Source organism: Hydra viridissima, unplaced genomic scaffold (assembly GCF_058129835.1).
Source record: "Hydra viridissima isolate aposymbiotic clone 2 unplaced genomic scaffold, HvirCarnegie_v1 scaffold_14, whole genome shotgun sequence".
NCBI classification, from domain to species: domain Eukaryota; kingdom Metazoa; phylum Cnidaria; class Hydrozoa; order Anthoathecata; family Hydridae; genus Hydra; species Hydra viridissima.
In genome coordinates, this window is record NW_028324313.1 from 875,161 (window position 1) to 899,809 (window position 24,649).

General features: G+C 28.3%; 4 protein-coding genes and 1 pseudogene across 11 annotated transcripts; 1 reads left to right on the forward strand and 4 right to left on the reverse strand.

The window, feature by feature from the left end:
- Positions 1–2,992: 2,992 nt before the first annotated feature.
- Positions 2,993–3,439, reverse strand: LOC149878687 (protein GVQW3-like). Its single transcript, XM_090072058.1, has one exon. It carries the CDS (start codon positions 3,437–3,439, stop codon positions 2,993–2,995), a length of 447 nt encoding a protein of 148 aa, XP_089928184.1.
- A 560-nt stretch (positions 3,440–3,999) lies between these two features.
- Positions 4,000–7,198, reverse strand: LOC149878688 (uncharacterized). The gene is made up of 7 exons (XM_090072059.1): positions 7,009–7,198; positions 6,201–6,278; positions 5,984–6,124; positions 5,527–5,643; positions 4,870–5,105; positions 4,437–4,596; positions 4,000–4,323 (listed from the first exon to the last, which is right to left on the reverse strand). The coding sequence occupies exons 1-7, from the start codon at positions 7,196–7,198 to the stop codon at positions 4,142–4,144; spliced, it is 1,104 nt and encodes a 367-aa protein (XP_089928185.1). The 3' UTR covers positions 4,000–4,141.
- A 476-nt stretch (positions 7,199–7,674) lies between these two features.
- LOC149878689 (uncharacterized) lies at positions 7,675–9,987 on the reverse strand (annotated as a pseudogene).
- Positions 9,988–12,574: 2,587 nt separating this feature from the next.
- On the reverse strand, positions 12,575–23,953 carry LOC145193256 (meiosis-specific with OB domain-containing protein-like). Of its 8 annotated transcripts, none has more exons than XM_090071869.1 (14): positions 23,757–23,953; positions 22,197–22,337; positions 22,007–22,064; positions 21,682–21,813; positions 20,632–20,707; positions 19,074–19,263; positions 18,275–18,375; positions 18,068–18,120; positions 14,463–14,558; positions 14,064–14,150; positions 13,794–13,941; positions 13,145–13,322; positions 12,844–12,930; positions 12,575–12,758 (listed from the first exon to the last, which is right to left on the reverse strand). In XM_090071869.1, exons 2-14 carry the CDS (start codon positions 22,335–22,337, stop codon positions 12,663–12,665), a joined length of 1,443 nt encoding a protein of 480 aa, XP_089927995.1. In that variant the 5' UTR covers positions 23,757–23,953; the 3' UTR covers positions 12,575–12,662. The 8 variants fall into 8 exon arrangements, 7 of the variants coding, with proteins under 7 accessions (XP_089927995.1, XP_089927998.1, XP_089927997.1 ...); XM_090071872.1 differs by lacking the exon at positions 23,757–23,953 and adding an exon at positions 23,465–23,564; XM_090071871.1 differs by lacking the exon at positions 23,757–23,953 and adding an exon at positions 23,419–23,499.
- LOC149878690 (uncharacterized) lies at positions 15,785–17,996 on the forward strand. Its single transcript, XM_090071877.1, has one exon. It carries the CDS (start codon positions 16,800–16,802, stop codon positions 17,751–17,753), a length of 954 nt encoding a protein of 317 aa, XP_089928003.1. The 5' UTR covers positions 15,785–16,799; the 3' UTR covers positions 17,754–17,996.
- Positions 23,954–24,649: the final 696 nt, after the last annotated feature.

Genomic DNA, 24,649 nt, shown 5'->3' on the forward strand with positions numbered 1-24,649 from the left:
TTTTCTAATGTGTGTATATATATATATACATATATATATATATATATATATATATATATATATATATATATATATATATATATAAAACGGTTTTATAACATCTGATGATCGCTATTGCGTGAAACTTTAAGTAATGTAATATAAACCAAGCTAATTATTTAGTTTATATAATAACAATAATAGTATATATATATATATATATATATATATATATATATATATATATATATATATATATATATATATATATATATATATATAAGTTAATATATATTAATTAATATCTATTAAGTGTAATCAACCCAGTTAGTATTAGATAAATACATTTATGTATACTAAAAATTGTCAAAAATAAATAATGGTAATGAAACATGTATACAAAAAAAAAACGACAAATTGTATAACCTAGGTAACTTTAAAAAAATTCAGGTAATCCTAGAAATGGTTTTAAACTATCAATGTTAAAGAGGTTTATGGATTACTAGCTGAATTTTTTTTAAAAATTGATCTCTGAATGCTTCATTCTATAAATTTTTTACGGTATTTTTACATCACAAATGTTTATGAAGCTAAATATTTTTTAAACTAGTTGCAAGTTTTATCTTGTTTTAAGCATCTGCGTCTTGTCTTGGAATATGAAACGATTTTAAAAAAACATGAAACGATTTAAAACAAACAAAAATGATTTTTTAAAAATTTTGTGAAGCATTATTTTTTTGAAATTAACCATTTAAAATGGGAGACTAGGTTATCCTACTGAGTCTTTTAAGGAATGACAAAAATTTTCTTCTACTTTTAAAAGTTTTTATTCTCTTCACGGATAAAATTAGCTACAATAAGATCACTTTTTTTTATGATAGCAAATCTGTAATCGATTAGCCAGTCAGATTCCTAAAAGATTGTCTAATAAAACTCTGCTAAATTTCCCATTTTCAACAATTGGTGAGAAGTTGTACTCAAGTGGTTCTAGCACTCTACCTTCAACGCGTGGGCAGCCATTGAGCAATGAAGGATTTTTTAAATCTGTGCTCTATGCAAACAAATTATCCGAATTCATCCTGTCAAGCTCACAAGATATGTCATACCATATGACAAAATATAACCAAACGTAAGCATAATTTTAATTATTTTTTTTAATAATTATTTTTCAAATTTTTTTTTGTGCTTTTTTTGGTTTAAACATCAAAAAAATTAAAAAAATTATGAAAAAAATGGAAAGGTATAAGGTGAAAACAAGTGATGTCACAGTTTTTTCATGTTAAGAAAACGAAAAAAAGCAAGATTGAAGACTTGTATAATCAAACTTTGTGTAGTTTCATAATTTTTTAGCTTTTAAATTTAGTAAGACCTGTTACTTGGTTTAATTTACTTAACTTGATATTATTACTTAGTATTTAATCACAACACCATGTTGGAAGGTATACTACGCGAGATGCGGCAATTCCTGAAACCGGTGTCCTCTTGTGACGTCAATGATTTTATCCGTAAATATAAATGTTGACTATATCAAAAAACGTTCAATAAGTTGCTGATATTAGCTTAAGAAGTACTGTATAGTTGAGTTTCCAAATTTTTCACTATGAACCATGCTATGGTCTTTTTGTCCCACCATCCTCAGGAGGTGGGACAAAAAGACCATAGCAACCACAACCCAAGTAATGGTCTCATACTGCCATTTTATTATTCTGTTATTTTGTTTGTTTACTTAAACTTTTAAACCATTTTGTTTTTCCTTTGTTCACTTCCCGCCAACTCCCCCTGAAAAAGATGACATGTGAAAACAAATAACATATGGCAGCTAGAGGAAAAAACAATACATTTTTTGGGCATGTTATAAAATTGTAACTTTAAAATAGTAAGTCATACTTTGATTTATTCGTAATTTATGTAAATAATGTTATGTAATCAAAATATTTTTTTTTTATGCCAGTGATTATCTTTAATTATAATTTAAGCTTCATTCTGGCTCAGACAGTTCTGAGCCTAATTCATCGTGAGCCTCAGACATGTAAAAAGGTCTGAAAACATAAAAGTTAGCATATTTGGCACTACTGATAAGCAGTCTTTCAGTGTAAAAAAAATGTGAGGCGCTTTTACATTACCTTGTTCCTCTTCCAACTGTTTTATACACAACACCTCATTCTAAAGGACCATTCCAGTTCTCTCTGTAATGTTAAGAGAACTGGAGTGAGGGAAATCTTAGCAACAAATATATATATATATATATATATATATATATATATATATATATATATATATATATATATATATATATATATATATATATATATATATATATATATATATATATATATATATATATATATATACGAGGTGTGTTAAAAAAATACCCGGAATTTTCGTTTTTTCGAAAAAGTGTTTATTTATTCGTCTACATTAATGTTGTCTCCTTCAAAGTTGTCCCTATTAGATACTATGCACTTGTGCCAGCGCTTCTGCCAATCCTTGAAGCACTTCTCAAACTCGATCTTTGGGATAGCCTTTAGTTCACTCACCGATGCGCTTTTAATTTCATCTATGCTTGTGAAACGACGGCCTTTTAAGTTTTTCTTCATTTTTAGGAATAAGAAAAAGTCATACGGAGCCATATCTGATGAATATGGAGGTTGGGGCATGACCACGGTATTGTTTTTAGCCAAAAAATTAAGAACAAGCAACGACAAGTGAGCAGGTGCATTATCGCGGTGCAAAAGCCATGAATTGTTTTGCCATAAATCGGGGCGTTTTTTTCGGATTGCTTCACGTAAACGTCGCATAACTGCAAGGTAATACTCCTTATTAACCGTACGACCTTGTGGTAAGAACTCATGATGAACTACGCCATTATAATCGAAGAAAACAGTAAGCAAAACCTTAACATTTGATTGAACTTGACGTGCTTTTTTCGGTCTTGGTGATTCAGGGTTCTTCCATTGTGACGATTGTACTTTGGTTTCGACGTCATAAACGTACACCCATGTTTCATCACCAGTTATGGATCGTCATTGACGTCATTTAGTAGCTCCTGAGCGATGTTCATGCAATTATTTTTTTGGTCGAAAATCAGCAGTTTTGGAATGAATTTTGCTGCCACTCGTTTCATGCCCAAAACATTTGAAAAAATGTTATGACATGAGCCAATTGATATGCCAAATTCATTAGCAACTTCTCTTATTGTGATTCGGCAATCATTCATAACCATTTTTTCCACTTTTTTCACGTTTCCATCGATTATTGACGTGCTGGGTCGACCGGAGCGTTTGTCATCTTCAACGTCTTCGCGGCCATCTTGGAAACGCTTATACCACTCGTAAACACTTGTTTTTTTCATAGCAGACTCACCATAGGCTTTTTGTAACATTTCACACACTTTGTTACACTTTATTTCATTGTTTACGCAAAATTTAATACAAATTCTTAGACTCTTCAACTCTTCCATTTTTTAAACAAGCAAAAATCGCCGAGCTCATAAAAACACGTCGAACCTTCGCGACTACTACAAAGTAAACAATGAATATAGCTGAGCTTTTTATCATACTTTAGGGGCATCCCAGACAGCAAGCTTACATTGGCCCAACGTTGGACCAATGTATAGTGATACATTGGCCCAACGTTGAAATTCGATGTTGGCCCAATGCAGGTTTGATCATCGTTTAGGCATAGGCCCAACGTTGTATGCAACATTGGGCCAATGTTGTATACGACATTGAGCCAATGTTGTATCTGACTTTGGGCCAATGTATAAAACATTGGCCCAATATTGTATAAAACATTAAGCCAATATTGTATGCAGCGTTGAACCAATGTTATTATGTAATTATATTTTATATTCAACGGAGGATGCGTCGGGTCGACGTTGTGTGCTATCAGGGTAACTCTTCACTAAATATACAACAACGGTTGTTGTATGAGCACAATGTTTTACTCACCATTGAGTTATTGATCTAAATAGATGATTTTTATCATCACAATGAAACTTATAGACAAATAAAAACGAAATTTTATGATATAACTATAAGATTTTATTCCATAACTACGATTTAACTAAGATTTTACTCCATAACTAACTCCGTTAAACACAGTCCAAACATAAAGCAAAGCATAACAAAAAAGTTTTTAATAGAACAACTCCCTAAAAAATTCATTGAGTAATTTCGACTGAGCTACTTTTTATCAAATTGTGTTTAGCTATTGATCTGAGATGCCCACGGCTATCCGCTTTTCTTCCGCCATCCCTATCACATGCCTGCCTGAGCCATACTTTAATTAGATCTTCTAATTCAGAATCTTTAGCTGTAAAATATTTATTTGTCTTCACAGCTTCTGCAAAAGAATTATAACTTTGTTTAATTATGGACACAAAAAAAAATAATAATAAATTTAAAGTAACTGTATAGTGCACAAATTTATGTAAATAATTTTTCTAAAACACTTACCAATAACAACAAGCCTAATCATCATTTTACCGATTCCGACTTTTTCTCCTCTTCCGGCATAGTTTAGCTTCAAAGCTAGACTATTAGTAAAAACTGATCTCAATATGCGGCGTATTGAATCTCCTTCATCTTTTCCACCAATTCGTCCCAAATAATCAACCTGCAAAAAGTAATGTATAAGGTAGCTATAGATATGGCTACTTTTGATTGGATTTAATCAATAATAATCCGTTAACTAACAATCATTAAAAATTTAAAACACTTTTAAAACGTTATGTTTAAAGTACATATATGTATAAACATAATTTTTAAATAATCTATAAATTTTATACATTTATGTGTAAAAGTATAACCCTTTTTTTTTTACAAACTCATGTTTGTACAAAAATGAATAAAAGGTATTATGCAAAATGCATCAAGGTAATATACTTACCATATGTTTAAATATTTTCTTGTCTTTTAACTTTTCTTCTAAAGTTATTAAATTTTCTACTGTGTCTAGTGGCAATGACACTCCATCAGGCAAATCACTAATTGGCATATCTGTGTTGACCTTCTGAATCATACTTAAAATCAAATTTGTTGTGTTTTGCAACTCACCAAGATGTACTTCAATACTTGCCAATCGAGCAAACAACGCCTGCATATCTTTAGGTGATGCAATGACATCTGGAAATAATAAATTTAATAAATATTCTTAAAAAACTATACAAAAGACCATAGATAACATTTGAAGACATCAATGGAAAAACCGGGCAATGTCAGGTTTTTCTTATTTTGAGAAAATCTGTTTTTGAAGTTTTAAATGCTACTTAGAGCATTATTAAATTAGTGTTGAAAAGCCACTTTGAAAAGGATTGGAATTCTTTTTCTCCTTGTTTTTATTATCACTTGATAAATTACAAATTTATGAATTAAAATATACTAGTTTGAAAAATGGTAACAACTCAAAAGTTAAAAAAATGTGACATCCCTGTTTTTTCCACAGAGGTCTTCATTTAGAATTTATGAAAATAATTAAAACCTTTCGCAAAAAGGCAAAAAATTCAAGACTGAAGGACAACATTTAATTAAATAAATATATATATACTTGCTGATGGATTCAAAATTTTCTTATCAATTATTGAATTTGATGGTGTGCATTCAATTTCTGCAACTGATGGAAAACAATTCTTATTTTCATTTGCTGAACGAGATACAGGCTGCACTGCTAAACAAAAATGACATAGTAAAATGATGTTACTATGTAACCTTCCCCCAATGTTTGTAATTTATTTTTATTTTAACAATGTTAATTTAATAGTTAATAAAATAGATAAAAGTAGCATCTATAAAAATACTATATTATATCAATTTAAATAAAAACATATTTAATAAATAATAATGAAATTTAGTAATGAACTATTAGGAATTGTGAACAATTACAATTTTGAACAGTTTTGAAAATACATAAATTTTCTAAATTTGTTTTAAAAAAAAGTGATGATGCAACCAAAATAAGTTTGCCTACAAATTCAAACAAAATGAAAAAATTAATTTTAACTTACTATTTAAAAAATGCTGTGATTTCGACTCAGAGCAAACATTAAACTTCTGCAATGAGTTTGGAGGTATAGGTAAATCCCAAGATTTATTATCAATTTTTTTATTATCAGTAGGTATTGTAGGAAAATCAATACTAAAATCATCTGAAGAATAATCTTCACCAAGGTATACACTTTTTTTTTTGTCTTTTTAATCTTTTTTTAGGGTGGTCAATTTCACTGTTTTCTTTTTCTGACTCCAGAGCAGAAGTTTCCCCCTCTGCTCGAACTAAGTTTAATCTCGCATTGTTGTAAGAATCTAAAATTTAATTCATTAATAATTAAATTGTAACTAAAGATAAATTTAAATTTCATCCAAGAAAATAACGTTATAATAGGGTGTTCATAGGTAATGAAATTTATATAGTTTTTTTGTCAACTCAATAGTTTCATAAACAAATTTATTTATTTTAAATCAGTGACTTTATTTGACTAGTGGTAGTCAAAACAAGTATATTATATATATATATATTATATATATATATATATATATATATATATATATATATATATATATATATATATATATATATATATATATATATATATATATATATATTTATATATATATTTATATATATATTTATATATATATTTATATATATTTATATATTGGTAAAAGAAAAACATTAAAGCATTTCTTTTAATATATTCACAAGTGCACAAGTACCAAAGACTGTCAGTACAGAGGTGCCTGATGCAATACATCTTTGTTGATAATTTGTAACAGAAAATAGCAAACTTTGTTTTTTCATTGTTCAAAACTTGAAATATTTTTACAGATAGTTGTAAATATTTAAAATTATTGACCACTGAAATAAACTAACTAAAATGTATGTATATCATATATTTATATCAGGGCGTTAGCCAGGAATATATTTTATACAGCATTTTTGCAATAATGAGAAATTTTGTTGTTATTGTACTAAAAAATATTGTAAATTTTTATTGTCCTATCATTCTAATACTTTTATTTTAATAAAGCTTACCATATCTATGAAGTAATTTTATATTAGGAACTATATCCCAAGTCTTTTCTGGTTTCTCACATTCCTCCACTGCTTTTTCAAGTTTTCTTCCACGTAGTTTAGGCCAGAAGCAGCTGTCATTTTTATAGAGCCAATTAGTTGGCACAACTGCCACTGTATTTTCATCCAAAAAATGTACTATAGCAAACATGTTTGTTGAAAATCAAATCTTTAGAAAGAAAAGATTCATCACAAAAAAATATAATTATATTCTATTAATTCGACAATTATAAATCAATTTGCATTTTTCTTTAAATGCAAATAAATTGAATATTATTATACTATTATAGTACCATGTAATCATCTGCAATACAATACATTGAAAATTTAATACATCAAAAATGTAACATACTAAAAATAACAATTTAAAAATATAATACACTGAAAATATAATGAAGTTAAATATATTAATTAGGAATAATATTAAAAAAATCTTTACACAAAACAAGATAACTAAGTTAACTAAGAAGAACTAAGAAGTTATATTTAAAAACTGTGAAATGTGCATTATTACATATGTTATTATCTTAGCAAACATGCATACTATCTTAATTATTATATTATAAGATTACTATAAATATAAAAATTTATAACGAAATAATCAAAATTATTTAAATTTAAGCTCCATAAACTTCATTAAGGTAAAATCACAACAAATTTTTACTATTTATAATGATGTTTATAATAATGTAATAACAACTATAAGAAGGATAAAAATTTTTTTTGAAGCTGTTTTTCAGTGTAGCATTGGAAATATATAAAATTCTGTTCCACTTTCTTGTGTCGGCAATTGCAAACACTTGCTATCAATATTTTCAATTTTTACTGCAATTAAGTCAGCTGTTTCATTACTTACTTTACAAATCCCTAATTTTGATGATGACAATGGATAAATAAATGCATCAGCTATATTGGTGAAACTAGAGCATACTAAAATAATATCATTACTTTTTTTTAATATATTCTTCACTAACACTATATTTCCATCATTTAATAAAATGCAGTTGTTTCCTTTGCTTATGGTTATGGTCCATTTCTTCAAGCAAACCATTTTGTATTCTTTTGCACCAATAAAAGTTGTCAATGATGGTCCATTGTTGTGCTCAGTTTTTAGTTTAACCTCTTCACATGGTAAATTATTAGTTGCACAATATGATTTTTCTCCTAGTCTACGAGCAATTTGTTGCAACAGAAACTGTGGTTTTCTAAGTAACTTTTTGATTTTTCCTAGCATATTCTCATAAGGAAAACTGCTAAAGTTATCTAGAGGTCCAAGTCTTTTCACATCATCTGCTAAATGAATTAATGAATGAACATTATACACTAAAAAATCTCGTCCATATAGGTTTTCTCCTTCTATTACAAATGATACTAGTAAATCCTTAGCATAACTAGCGTGTTCATATGCTTGTTGAGGATTTATTAGTATTGTTATAGCTACTGTTAAAAGCAAAAAATGGTTTAGTAAATTTTGAGGTAAAATATCTTGTAAAACCACAGGCCCAATATACAGAAGAAACAATCTAAATTCAGTTGCTTTCCAACGCAGCAATTCATCAACAGAACGTGGGCGTCTTGAAAATTCCTTTGGTACAAATGAAGACAAAGAAATCAATTTTTTTGAAAGCTTCAAAACAGTTCTTGGTGGAAGTCTGACATTATAGGGACCTATAGGTCCTTTCCAGTAAAGCAATAACCGTCGCATTACACCTAAACAAACAAGGTGCATGTAGTCTAAACCAAATTGAGTGACACATCCAACTTTTAAAGGTTTTAGCGGACAGGATTCAGTATGATGATCTTTATGAATCATATCATCAAATGAAAGATCAGTCCGTAACACAGCATTGGTTTCTGGAAATATTACTTTGTATATTCTCCACTTTGAACACACTTTTCACAGGCATAATAACCAGAGTGATACTTTATACCTTTAACATATGCTCGAGCAGGAGCATCACAAACAAAAGAATGAACTTTAACAGCATATGTATTGCAATTAATTTCAATTCCATCTTTTTGCAACTTTATCATTTCTTCAACAAAATCTTTCAAAAATTCTGATACATTACCAGGCTTTTCTTTCCCATAATAAAGGCCAATTACAAAGGGTTCTTTTACAGAGACATTTGTAATCATCCCAAGTATTGACCAAAAAGTGCTAGATGAACTTTTGAATAATGGCAACCCATCTATATTAAATTGCAGTTCAAAACAAAACAAATTATTATTCAAAAAACTATTTTTACAAACTTGCCGCAAACCATTCTCAATGCCTATATGACAGTATTCCCACATACTGTCTTAATATTATATTTAAGTGGAGTTTTGAGTAAAGTGCGAGAGTCAACTGGTAATGAAGGAAAATAAGGTTTCAAAATACTTAGCAAAGCAGAAACTGCAACTTGAGAAACTTGGTATTGCACTGCCCAGTAGGAAAGCGAGTCTTTGATAGATATCTCGTCATTATCAGTAATTGAAGAACTAGTGTCTGAGTCATAGTTATTAATATTAATGAAATGATCGTATTTGTCTTTGTGATTTTTTGTGGAGAAATCTAAGTTTTCATTATCAAAACTATCAACTAGGAAATTACTATTAATCGGAAATGTATTATTTTCTACCAAATTCTGATCACACATATTATTTATAAAAACATTTGATGAATTGCAAGATATGGCACAATTAATATCTTCAGAGCTTTTCACATTTGCTTCTTCATATTTATAAACATTGTTACAATCATGTAAATCACTTTGTGTTATCTTTTTGATTTTTCGATGAATTGTTGAATATGAAGAATATTTTTTATATTTTTTCTTTTTTTTTTCTATTTTTAAGAACCCTAGCACCATATATAATTTTTAATCATATAACTAAAATTAAAAGCATTGCTTAAATGTTGTGTATTTTAAATTAGACATTAAATACCACTTTAAATAAAATTAACTAATTTTTTTATAATTTACAATTTATTAGTTAATTTTAATACATTTATTTAAGGCATTTTAAAATCTAAAATGAAAATAATACAAATAATAAAATGCCTTAATGGAAAATCCAGTTAATAAAAAATACACACCATATTGTTAATCAGAAAACATTTAATAAAAAATTGTGGCTAAGTAATAAAGTTATAACTATAATAAATTAACAAAAATCAATTGATACACTAATATTATTATTAACTTTTAATATAATTGTAAATAATCTTTTTCAAATAGCTACTTAAAACTAAAGTTGTTAACAAGGTCAAATACAGCAAGGTTCAGAAAGATCACATGTTCAATTGTTATCATCTGTTCAAAAATAAAGTGATAAATAATATAATGGAAGAAAAAAAAAAGGTACCATATAAGTAACTTTTTGATATGGTAAACAAACTGTTACTGTTACAGCAAAAAGCAAAGTTCAAAAAACGTGACACAGAATTTTAGCACTAACATCTGTGCTAAAAAAAGTGGGATGTCTATGTACATATTGGTTATTAATAACATTTAAAGTATTTATAAAGTAAAGTTTTATGTGTGTGTTTGTAAGTGTGTTGAATTTATTTTCAAGGTTGCGTGGTTACATAGTATAATCAACACTTAAACTCTGTAATCACACAATACAGAATCTTAAAAATAATTTCAACACAGAGTACAAAAATCTTAATAAATAAAAATTATTAATAACCATCAACAAATAAATAAACTTATATTTAAAAGTATTTAATACATCATAAAAATAATTCAATAGTTAAATAAATAATGAACATTAAAGTTTTTTTGTTTTAAGACTTATTAACAGGTGATATTTCAAATATCTGCAGTAAATTATGACACAGTAATAATTTATATAAAAAAAACTAACTTCAACCATGCAAGAAACAAAAATAATGAGTATCACTTTGGTTCAAGCCAACAAACATTCAAATGTGTAATAAGTTAAATAGTATATAATTTTTTAATGTTAATAAATGTGTAAAAATTGAAACAATTTTGAAGTTTTCTTGCAAAGAAAACCTCCAAACCTTTCTTAACTTAGTTAAACGTTACCATTTTTTAAAATTGCGACGAATTGTTAAAAACAAAAATACACCAATATTGGCCGAATATTTGCTCAATCAAGTTGCGGAATTTGTTTTAAAACAAATTTAATAAAAAATATCTCCTCGAAAACTACATTGGCCAAATGTTGGCCCATCGAAAAAAGGTTTCCTTTAAAAACAGTTTTAAATGTATTGAAATATTACGCCGAAAACAAACATTGGCTAAATGTTGGCCCAACGGGATAAAATTGCCAATGTTAAAACTTGCGTTGGGCCAATGTAAGCCTGCTGTCTGGGATGTATACCAACACAAAAAAAAAATAAAATGCTGACAATCGGACTCTTCAAACCCGGGAAATTTAAAAATTCCGGGTATTTTTTGAACACGCCTCGTATATATATCACGGATTGAGTGGGATTGTATTTGACATGAGGCATTGTAAAATTGTTTGATGTTTTTCACATTTTTATTTAAGAACATGTTTAACTCCACCTTGATATTTTTAAATGATGATAGTTTCTTGTAACAGGAGCAGAATTCTTCCGCTCATCTTTCTAGTATCTTTTGTTGACCAAGGTCACGATTACTCTCCATGTGGTTTTGGCCGCTTATTGAAAAAGATTTCTTGAAACTTTTATCTTTACTTTCAATTATTAATAACATTGTAGACTAATAACACCATGTGTATCATTTGTAATAAGAAAATCCAAATTTAGAAGATGTAAATATTAGAATGTGATTGCCATCAAGTTGCACCAACAGCGTTAGAAAAATTTCATGTTTTCGAAATGATGAACTGTTGTTTCATTGATATTCGTTGCAACGCTCACCTAATATTTATTTCATAAAAATTCTGTTAAACCATTTTTTCTTAACAAAACTCGTTAAACTTGACAAATTTCCAATCATTTTATTGGTTCATTTTATTGGTTCATTTTATTTTATTGGTTCGACACAATTGGAACAACTTACTCCTATTGTTGTATTAGCTCAATGGTTGTCAAGCAACACAAAGCATTTACATCTTCGGAAAAAAACGAAGCACAAATAGAATTAAAATAACATTTTGCTAATGTTATTTTGATGATAAATGGACCTGTAAGTTTTATAAACTAAACAGGTGTCAGTAGACATTTAAATTCACGTTCAGAATGAACCTTAATTTTCTTCTTTTTTCTTTTCTTTGGATTTTTTACATACAAAAAACAAATAAACTCTCAAACTAGACGCAACCATTTTTACATTTGTAAATATATTTTTATTGTAAATTTGCTGATTGGTGATATTTTTTTCTAACCAAGAATTAAATTAAATTTCTGATCTAGAATTAAAAAGCCAATCCGAGTGTTGTCAAACTGATCGACTTTTCGGAACTTCACTTCATTATCTATTTAAAACCAACTAAGCTTCATTAACGTTATTATGAGAAATTTCTGTTGTATGATCAACGAACGATTGAAACGATTGAACGATTGAAAAAAGAACAATTTCCCTTACTTCAAAACTCTGTTTTGAAACAGAAACAGTAAAGTTTAAAAAAAAAAACTTCATGAAATTATACTGAGAATGACCAATTAAAACTTATCGCGAGCTTTTAATATAGTCAACGGGATTTACAGCCTCCATTCCAAGAATGGTGATAGAAGCTTTAGCCGCGTCTTTTTTTGTGGGTTTCACCTGTTAAATAATAAAAAAAAACAAAGTTAATTTTTTAGACCTCTAAAAAAGTAAACTCAAAATAAAAAAAAAAAAATAAAAAAACCTTGAAATAAACTTTATATCTTTCCATTAAATACTTCCATTTAAGGTCTGTCTTTTGCGCCGGCGACAGTCGATCAAAAGAGGATACCTTAATATATATATATATATAAAAAAAAAGAAAGCCAATTTAATGAGGCCACAACTTCGACTTTAAGCTTTGTTACCCTAGATATTTTAATTCGATTAAAAAAACATCACGTAGAAACTAGATTCAAAAACATTTTGAATTTCGATGATAAATATTTTGAATATTTTATTCATTTTACTTTTGGAAAAATCAGGTTGGCATCTTAAAAACTTACATCCATCTGAAGCACTTTCTCAGCAACATTTCGTACAAGCATAAAACCGCTTTGGCCATTGGTATGGTCACTTAAGGAAAGCTGGATTTCAAAAGAAGTCATAGAACGGAATGTTTCACTGCAACTTTGGGATGGACAACGCAACACAGAACGTTGAAGACGTCGTTGACAAGAGGAGCTAAAAAAAAAAGCAGAATTGTTTTTTTTTGTCAAATTTACATTAAAATACTTATCTACATTAGAATATTTATTTACACAACTTATAGAGTTATTGGGTTTTATATTTTTTTCCCCCAGATTTAAAAAATGATTTAAAGACTTAAAGAATATAGTCAATTTAATCAAAAGGTACTTTTAGGTAAAAATTGAGTTAACTATTTATCGAAAAATAACAATGATACCGTTCATTTGCATAATCGATTAACAAAAGTATAGAAATGTGACGAAATAATAAATAAATAATATATATAAATAATAAAATACGTTGTTTTTAAATTTAAAAATTATTAACTGTAAATGAACAGGGAAGTTTATTATGAATATAAAAAATGATGACGCAATAAATTGCTTTTGTACTAAAATAAAAATAAAAAAATGGAATTAATCGAGACAACTTCACGTTTCAGTCATTTATGACGTAAAAACATACCATCTTGTGACAACACATTTTGATTCATCGTCATCAATGTCAAAGCTGGTGACAACAGCAAATACAATCCCGTACCAGATGTTATATTCTTGATTGAGCAATTTATCTTGAAGATCATTTATGTTGTAGATGTCCACTATGCTAGCCACTAATAACATAATACTTTTTATAACTCGTAAAATTTTAACACAACACTTTTCTTTTTTCATACTTTTACCATAGAATTGTTAATAAAAAAAGCCACGTGTGTTGTTTATTGAAATTGCTTACGTTTTACATCGTCGTCCATTTCATCGAAAGTTTCATCAAAAGAAACGGTACTTGCATAAGAATAAAGATGTTGGGCTTCAGCTGTATCTAAAAGTGCATCTACTAATTAAGCTAAATGTGCTGTACAGACACATATGCTATATGCGTGCTATATGTGTGCTACATATATATACATCTGTGTTACATGTGTGCTACAGATTTGCTATATATATATACACATGGACACAGTTACAACTATTTATTAATGTTTACGAGAAATACGAAATTGAATATAGTTTCTGCAATTAGTGAGGTCTAATCTAAAAGAATCTGCATCTTGTAGTCATACTCATTAACGATTATGATAATTATAAATATTTATAGATAAATGGAGATGGACACACATGAGCAAACATTTACCAGGATTAGTAGTTATGATAGTTTTGGAGGTGCATGAAGCCACCATTTGTTGTCGAAACTCTTCATATGCAACTTTCACATCTCTAAGGAACAGAACTAAAAAACAAAATTGTTTTAAAGAATAACAGAATAAAATTGATTATTTAGATTTAAACGAAATTCTGGTACTGGAAGTGAAAATCCTGTGATCTATTGATCTTGAAAATCCTTGTGATCCAATCATAGCTCTTTGCGAGAATCAAGTTTCACTTATGAATTACATTTGCTAGATCTTTCAGAAAATTTTTATCTTGATTAGTTAATTTTGTGTATATGTTATAACAAATCAATTAAATATTTGAGTACAGACAGGAAATTAAGTGGCTGCGTCCACTCAGGTGTATGCATATTTAAAAATCTGTGTGAACTATATTTTCATTTATTATTAAGCAATGGTTGTCTGAAAACATCTAAGAAGTTCTCCGATGGCCAATTCTAACTCCAGATCTTAACAAAACTAAACTCCAGTGGGATCATTCGGATAAAAAAATTTAAGACAAAAAATTTAGCAAGGTTTCTTCTTATTACACAAAAATATGTTAATGAATAGCTGTGTAGCATATAACTCCATGAAAAAAAAAAAGAATAGTTAAATGAAAACTTTAAAAGAACAACAACAATAAAACCAGATGAAATGAATCATTAGGATTAATTGACAAAATGTTCAATGATTCACCAATCAGCAAATTGCACCAATCACCAATTGCCAAATTTTAGGAGGAAACGTTTTGTTTTAAATTTATAAATTATTTTTACAATAAAAATATATATACAAATTTTATGTAAACATAACATTTTTAAATTTATAAATTATATTTACAATAAAAATATATAAACAAATTCTATGTAAACATAACATTTTTGACATGGAATACAGTGTCTAGGTGGACAATTAATTTGATCAAGGACTATTTTTATAGATTTAAAAATACTTTTAAGATCTGCTATAACATTTTGTAAAATCTATCAGATATAATATTCTTAACTGTAGAGGACAACATATATAGAGAACTAAATATGACACGGAGAGTGTTTATTGTAGAGAATACATATATGTATTACTTACATTAAGTTGGTAAGTTAGATAATAGCATTACTTACATAAAATTCTAGGGTTCAGAAAGTGTGTCTGCGCAGATCTGCGCATATCTGCGCAGACAAAAATATGCGCATATCTGCGCAGACATCGGCGCCGACGTCTGTGCTGACACTTTAATGGAAAAGAAAAATTTAAATTATCTGAATCAAATGTCTGAAATTATTTTTGCATAATTATCTACTTTTTACGAGTTTTTCATTTTTTATCTGTTTCTTTTTGGTTCGAGCTACGTATAATCAATCGATATAAGCTTCTGTAAGTGTTTCTTACTTAAAGTGATTCTGTAAGTGTTTCAACTTAAAGTGATTTAGAATCAAGAAATCTTGTATTTTCGTCATTCAAAAAGGTTTATAATGGAAAACATCAAAATTTCAAATTATTTGACAAATGTTGATCGAGAGAAGCGTTCTGGCACATGTTTAGCATGCAACAAAAATGTCGGATGGTTGAAGGAACACCTTGCAGCGCATAAAAGATCAACATGCCCAAACGCCAGTGTCGAGGAAAAAAGATTGTTTTCAAAGCGTAATTATGAATCGTCACATCTAATGAATGATTCTCAGCAAGTTCCGTCTACGTCTGATTTACCGACGCAGCGTGTACATCCACCAATTAATGAAGAGCTCAAAAATGATATCGACACAAAGCTTGCTAATTTCTTTTACCGTACGGGTATATCTTTTCGTTTAGTCGAATCGGAGGCCTTTAAGGATTTCGTTAAGTCGCTCAATCCATCGTACGCATCTGTCATCCCGAATGCTAAAGCCTTATTAGGATCTCTGCTCGACAAACAATACACAAAATGTTCTACTTCTGTAAATGAAATTTTAAAATCTGAAACAAATTTAACACTGATGTCTGACGGCTGGACGAATATAAGAGGCGATCACAAAGTGAATTTTTGTATTAAAGCGCCAATCAGAAGCCTTTTTTTTACACCTCGATAAATACATTCGGAATCATTCAAAATTCATCTGCAATCATTCAAAATTCATCGGCAATCTTACAAGTTATTGAGAAGATTGGCTCACAAAAATTTACCAGTTTCATAAGCGACAACGCTCCTGTTATGAAATCAGCGTGGAGGATCATTGAGGAGAAATATCCACACATCTCGGCTAGCGGATGCGGAGCTCATGGAGTCAACTTGCTTGTGAAGGACATGGTTTCTACAACTGGGGCCACAAAAACAGTTAAAGATGCAGAAAAAAATCATCAAATATGTGAAAAATCATTACATCGTGAAAGCAAAGTTTGATGAAAGACGAATTGCAGCAAATATTTCTCTTTCATTGTCCATGCCTGTATCTACACGATGGTTTAGTTATTATAAATCAATGAGCAGTCTCCAGCTATCAAAATACGTTCTTATTAAGTTGGTAGACAAAGAAAGTACATTACTGAAGGAAATTCAACCAAAGAATACATTTGCTGATGTTATGGCATTGATAAAATCTAACCCATTTTGGGACCGTCTCTCTAAGCTTGTCAAAAGCATTGAATTTCCTTCCAACGTGATCGGAAAGCTAGAAAGTGATGAAGCTCCATTGTCTCTCGTGTATGATTACTTTGGTCAAATGTACAATTCATATATGGACGATAAAGACATACAACAAAAAGTGCAATCTCGCCTCGATTTTCTCTTTACACCAGGTATTGGAATTGCTTTCATATTAACGCCCAAAAATGCCGCAAAAGGTTTATATTTGAATGAAGATAAAACCGATTTTATCACTGCTACAGTTGAATTCGCCAAAAAGATCAAACCTGAAATTGCTGACACTGCTGAGGATGAATTGATTGTTTTTATAGGAGAAATGGCTGCGCTGCCTGAGAGAAGAAAGGAAACAATATTCAAGATGAACGCGCGAAATTATTGGAACGTTATCGGTCGCGATAAATATCCTGCTCTTTACGAAATTGCTAAGCCTATTAACGAAATGATCTGCTCATCGGCTACAGCAGAAAGAGCTTGGTCGACCTTTCGATTTATTCACTCGCGACTAAGAATTCGTCTTACGAATGAGAGAGTTGAAAAGCTGGTATTCTTGTATACCAATAGCGTGCTGATGGACACAAATGACAAGACTGATTATATTCTTGAAGAAGGTGCAATTCTCAATGAAATTGAATGTCAAGAAATCACCGAATAGGCGCCAGCATTACATTTTTTTATTTATGTAAGAATCTTTGAAAACTCCTATTGTTACTAATCACTGAATTTATAATAAAGTTAAAATATTATTTAAAACATTTTATAACTTTAAAAATTTTTTTGTTGATTTCAAAAAATCGTCTGCAAAGCAGTAAATTTTGTCGGCGCCGACGTCTGCGCAGACAAATTACACTGTCTGCGCATATCTGCGCAGACAGTCTGAACCCTATAAAATTCATAAAAGACTAACTCTTTTTGAATATTATGAACAAAATATAAAATTCTAAAAAGGATATATAAAAAAATATATACTTGTCTCTTTAGCTTGCCAAGAATCAGCAAATTCAGCGAACTCACTATCCCAGCTACAATTAAGTAAAGTTTTAATTTATCTTAATTTCACAAATTCAAAAATATTTAATATGAAATTTAAAAAATACTAATATTAAATATGAAATACAACACAAAACTAATTTTATTTATCAAAAAAAACTTATTCATAGGATAGTTACTATTTACATTATTAATGGAAATGAGACGCAAGTTTCATCAAACAGTTTTAATTCTCTTCTCTTCATATGTTTTCCTGCCTTTGTAAGGATGTTTTTTGCAAAACCAACCTAAAATACAGGTGTTAGCAGTGTAGCAATTAGGTTTTTGCTTCTGTAAAGAGCAATATAATGATGGTATAGTAATAGTATAATAACAAAAAACAAATAAAATAATATAGTAAGAACATTTGTATATATATACTAAGAGTTTAATGTATAGTAATCTAAAAAATACACAGAAAAAGAATAAACTAAATATCAAAGTAGAAGAACTAACTTTTTATAATACACAATGATATGTTATAAAATATTACATAAAATTGGCCATTTAAATATGAATAAAAAATTTGAAATGAAACGATTCATGGGGAGAGGAAGATAGAAGTTCTTTAATTCAAAAATTTAACAACTTTCAATAACTTTTTCTAACTGATTAAAATGTGAAATACTGCAAAATATACTTTTTGAACTGCTGTTATTTTTGAACTGCTGTTATTTTTTGTTGTACTGCTGTAGACTTTTTGAACTGCTGTAGACTTTTTGAACTGCTGTTATTTTTAATTTTATACTTTTTAATGATTTACAAGAGAAAGCATCAATTCTACGATTAATTTACTCTTAACAAAAGTTATACAAATTTAAGTAACAAAATGTTTAAATGGCCAGTTTTTGTAGCCTTTTGCATGATGTCAAGGCCTGTTATTTTAAATACCAAATGCTTTTTAGATTTAAAAAAAAAAAAGCTTTGCAGTCCATACTCTACTTACGTCTTTTACTGCAGCCATGAGATTAACACTTACTCCATTAAAATTCTCAGGACAGGATATGATATCACCTAGTGCATAATAATCCTGAGCATCAACAACTGGCAGGGAAGCTAGGAAACTAAACTCACTAATGTCACCACTAAACAGACTAACTGTTGAATGTGTTTCATTTACTGTTATCTGATACGAACTGAAATTAAAAGTACAAATTTTTCTTTTACTTTTACTACAAATCCTTACTACAACTTTATTTTTTTCATTTTTTTTTCATTATATTTATCATTTTGATGTAGTAAAATTGATTAAAACTGAAGTTCTAATACTATATCTAACTTACTATTAGTGTTGTTACAACTTTGAAATTATTCAACTGTCAACTAAATTGAATAATTTGTTTTTCAGAGTTGACTAAAATCAACTAATAAATTTTAAAAATCAACTTAGCCAACTAAAAGTCGATTTAGTTGAAATAATTGAATGAAAAATTTTATCATGATCATATAGTTTAATGTTACTTGACAATTTATTCTTTTAGATGCTATAAAGATGCTTTAAGAGAGTAAACAAAAAAACTAGGTGGCATGTAATACTGTTGTAATATTGCACGCTGTTGTTATATCAAGAGCATTTTCTTTGTTCATTTTTAATTCATCTAAACTATTAGATGAATTAAAATCGAATAAACAAACAAAATTGCAATTATAAAGCATAGAAAAAAAGCACAGATGGCACTTTATATCACTTTTCACAACAACTTAAAGGAAAAAATTAGCAAAAAATTTAATTAATAAAAAACAGTGGCATAGATAGGTGGGGACTGATGGGGCAGCTAAACTTTTTTGGGGTGGCAGATTTTTAAAACTTTGTTGCATCCTTAACTCAGTACCATAAGACATTACTTGACATTTTGTTTTAAAAAGCATCAACTGGTCACTATAATGAGAAAAAGGAAACATATTAATGAAGTGGTAGTACATACAGTAAGCTTAGAGCTGAGTTTATGTTTTTTACGGCATCAAAGTCTCACTACTGAAAGTATTGTGTGGTCAATAGATCAGTCATTTTACAATATTTTAAAATATCCATGATCATCTTAAATAAAATTCTTGGATTTCAAAGAAAATTATAATTACATTAAGAAAAAAATTTATTTTACAGGTTCAACGGTCAGATAGTTTAATTGATTTAAAAAAACTGCTGTGAATCATATTCTTATGCATGGCTCAATTTTTATGAATAATTTATCTTTACAAGATAAACTACTTATAGAGATATCTCTTTTCTAATTGGTCAGCATCATAACAATATTAAGGATTGATAAAGTTAAAAAGTGAAAAAATAGAAATAAGGATGTTAGGATGATTACCCAACTAAATCGACTTGATTAGCAGAAAACCCATAGCTGATTAAATCGGCTATTCAATTTTTTAAAGCTGACTAATTTCAAATAGTTTATTTAGTTGAAGTCGATAAAAACACTACTTGCTATTATAAACTAAATTTTATTAGTTGAAACTTAAGGTGAATTTTTTGAAAACAATTTAAATTTTTTGTTTACCTTGGTGTTGATGGACAATATTTTAAATCAATCTCTGTGTTGGCTTTGGTTTGCACCATAAAGTTACATATCTCAACTAAAACAACGATAAATAAAAATGTTCAACTACTAGAAGAAATACTGATACAAAAAATAAGATTTGTAATAATCAATTTCCACAGACATGCACAAATACGTTTAAACAACATTTTTTTCATTTCAAATTCCAGTTTTTCCCAAAACAAGATTTTCCAGGTTTTTTCTTATATTTTCTTGTATATTTGAAAATATATGGTTAAACAGAAGTTTGTAAACATGAATTCAAAAATAACAAATCCAACTTAACATTTTCAACTTGAAACTATTTTGAAACTTTTTATTACTAATTTTTTTTTTTTTTTTTTTTTGCATATTGAATTCGTAATAAAATTTTCTTTCAGAATAATCTTTTTTTTTTTAATTTTTATAACGTTATTTTTTTCTGAAATAACCTGACAAAGTTTATTTTCCATAATAAAATGTTTTGTTCGAATACTTATTTCTCTAACTGTGCATATTGAATTACATCAGTGAAGTGAATTTTTGATATTAAAAAGCAACATTCCTTTTTGGCATAATTAGAATCACCTTTAAAGTCAAAAATGAAAAAACTCAGCTTTCTTAATTTTCCATCCTAATCAAATCTATTTGTGATGAAAAAGTGGTCGCAATTTTTGGTAAGGGCAACTGGACTTTTAAGGCAATTTTTGGTAAGGGCAACTGGACTTTTAAGTTTCTTCAGTGAGCAATTAAATTTTTGAATATAAAATTATATATATATGTTTATTGACAAGAATATTTCTTACCAAAAAAAAAACAAAAATGTAACACAAACACAATAAGAACTAAATAAATAGAAAACACTAGCCAATTGTATGGTAGTTAAACTTTATGGTCATGAAATAGAAAATTAATTATAAATTACCTTAAAAAGTTAAATGAAAAATTCAAACTTCTGTTAAATAAACAATTTAAAATATAGTTCAAAAAACAAATGGGATTGTGTAGCAGCAGAGTATATACAAACTATACCTGTGTCACCCATTTTAAATGACTCTGAAATAGCTTTTACAAAAGTATCATGACCCCAGCATGTTACATAGATAAAATATTCAACTGAATCTCGCAACACAAATGATAACTGATATTTTAATTGGCCAGGTTCTATATAAAAGTATATGAAAAAAAACCAATTAGGAGAAATATTTACATATATTTAGATGTAACAACTTTTTTCTGCTTAACAAAAATATGGAAAAAACAAAATTTCTATTGCAAAACATAAGAGCACATTTATATAACACAACTGTATAACTAAGTATATACTATCATTAAAAAAAAAAGAAAGAAAACCTACGTTTTTTATCAGGAAATGAGCGAGCCTCATACTTAGCTATAACTAACCCAATAACACTCTAAAAATTAAAAAAACTTAAAAAAAGTAAACTTATATTACTTGATAGAAATTTTGTAACTAATACTTTAAGCAAAATAACTTCATCACATTTATTCAATACATTAAAATAAATAATAACATAGTTACTTACATTTTTCTCAACACCTAGCACTAGATCTTTAATAAAAACTCTTCCATTATCATGGTTAACAGCTAAAGGTTTTTGATATTGATGACATGCAACAGGAACCTTTTGAGAACCACGAGATAATATTGACTTATTCAAATTCATCTATTTAAAAATATAACAGAAATAATTACTAAAATAATTCTTATTTAAAACAATTAGCAATAACTTTATAAGTCAATATATATATATATATATATATATATATATATATATATATATATATATATATATATATATATATATATATATATATACAGTGTTAAAAAAAGCAATATTGATATTTTTCTTAATTTTTAAGTTAAAATGGATATCCAAGTTAAACAAGAACCATTAGGTTTGGCATTGAACAATACAGGATAGAGAGATATATTAATGAGTTGACATTTATGCCACCAAAATCTTTGAAAATCCAGGGAAATTGGCCACAATTATTTAAGAAAAAAGGTTTAAAAAAAATTTAACATTTTGGTAAAACGAAAAGGTCTGTTGGATCAGGGAGGAACCTAAAATGTCTAAAAGAGAAGATCATTACATTCTTAAAACTTTGAAAAAAGATTATCAAAAGACTTGTCAAAAATAGACATATGTATATATGTATTTATGTATGTATGTATGTATGTATGTATGTATGTATGTATGTATGTATGTATGTATGTATGTATGTATGTATGTATGTATGTTTGCAAAACATACATACATACATACATACATACATACATACATACATACATACATACATACATACATACATACATACATACATACATACATACATACATACATACATACATACATACATACATACATACATAGAATGTAGGCAAAAGTTTTCTGGATCAATGAATCTCTCTATTTCCGATTTTAAAAGGGTTGATCTCACTGTTGGAAAAAAATTGGGGAAGATTTCAACCCTCAACATGCCAAATTGATACCATTTATGCATTGGCATGCACAGTTTCCTGATTTAAACCTAATAAAAAACCTTTGGTCTATATTGGACAAAAATTTGCAGGATTTTTGGTCAACCAAATAATTTTTAAAATGGCAGTTGGAATGCATTGTCAGGTGACTTATTAACAAGACTAGTAAATAGTCTGTCTTAGAGATGTGCCAAAGTCAAACAAATGGTAAATTAGTAAAACTGCTAAAAACTGAAACTTTAAAAATGTTTCATAATTCGTACCTTTTTAAATATATATTACCGCCATTAACTATTGTCTTATACTTACTTCAAGAAGTAAAACTTAAATGGTTATTCTTGTTGTTTGTTTTTTTTTTTTGTTTTTAAAAATAGTATGGCTATTTCTTTTGTAACTCCTTTATCAGAAGCTTGAGATTATAGAGATTTTCTGTAAAAATAAAGTATTTGGTAAATTATTTTTTATGTTAATAAATTTTTAGTTAAGCTAAAAAGATTTTTAGAATTTTTGTTTATTATCTTTAATTTTGTTGCAAGTTTTTTTACAAGTTTTTTGTAAAAAAAATTAAAGATTAATTTGATTTTTTATAACATTTTTTTACCTTATAAAAATGTAATCAGGATTTTATGAAAAAGAAAAACAGCTTTTCGGAGGACGACAACAACAATTTTTAAAAATTGAGTTGACAGTGTATTTTGTAGCGAGTTGAATGTATTTTGTCGTATAGATAAAACATTCGAGTTTTGGTTTTCAAATTCGTATTTTTTTCGTTCAACTTTGAGAGTTGTCAGTTAGGCGACGTTTCTCAAATTAAACGATGTTGAAATCCGTTAACTTATAATCTTCTTTGAAAACTTTTAAAAGTCGTTAAAACTTAACTAAAACGATGTTGAAAGCCGTAAAATGTTGTAAATCAAATTTTTACAATTACGAAAATCCTTTAAATTTATACATTATATTCAACGATTTTAAATACCTTATAACTTTGTGTATATATTATTTAACACGAATAAATATGCTAAAGTTTGGTAGTACTTCCTAAGGGAGTACAGGGGAGATAAGGCCTATGGTGTGAGCAATATCTGCAAGAGGGACCTAAAGTTGACTTCTGGCTCAACATCGACCCTGAGTGGTCACCTGCGGTCCAACCACAACAATGAGTACATCGAAATGTGTCAGAATCAAAAGATACGAGATGAGGCAGAAGCTGCGAAAGAGAACAAAATTGAAGAGACAGAAGATGAATAAAAAGAGGATGATGAACTGGAAACAGTTGGCACTGGTAACTAAGCTAAGTAATGGATGTTAAGATGCGATGTAGTGAAGTTATACGATTTTATGTCAAATTCATACGATTTTTTATTAATCTAAACGACGGTATCTGAAGTTAATTAAATTTTAACAAGTTCATACGATTATTTTTAGGCCACTGGAAAAGAAAAAGTACCAGTTTGGGAGTAACGCTTCATGGAAGAGTAAATGGCAGCTAGACCT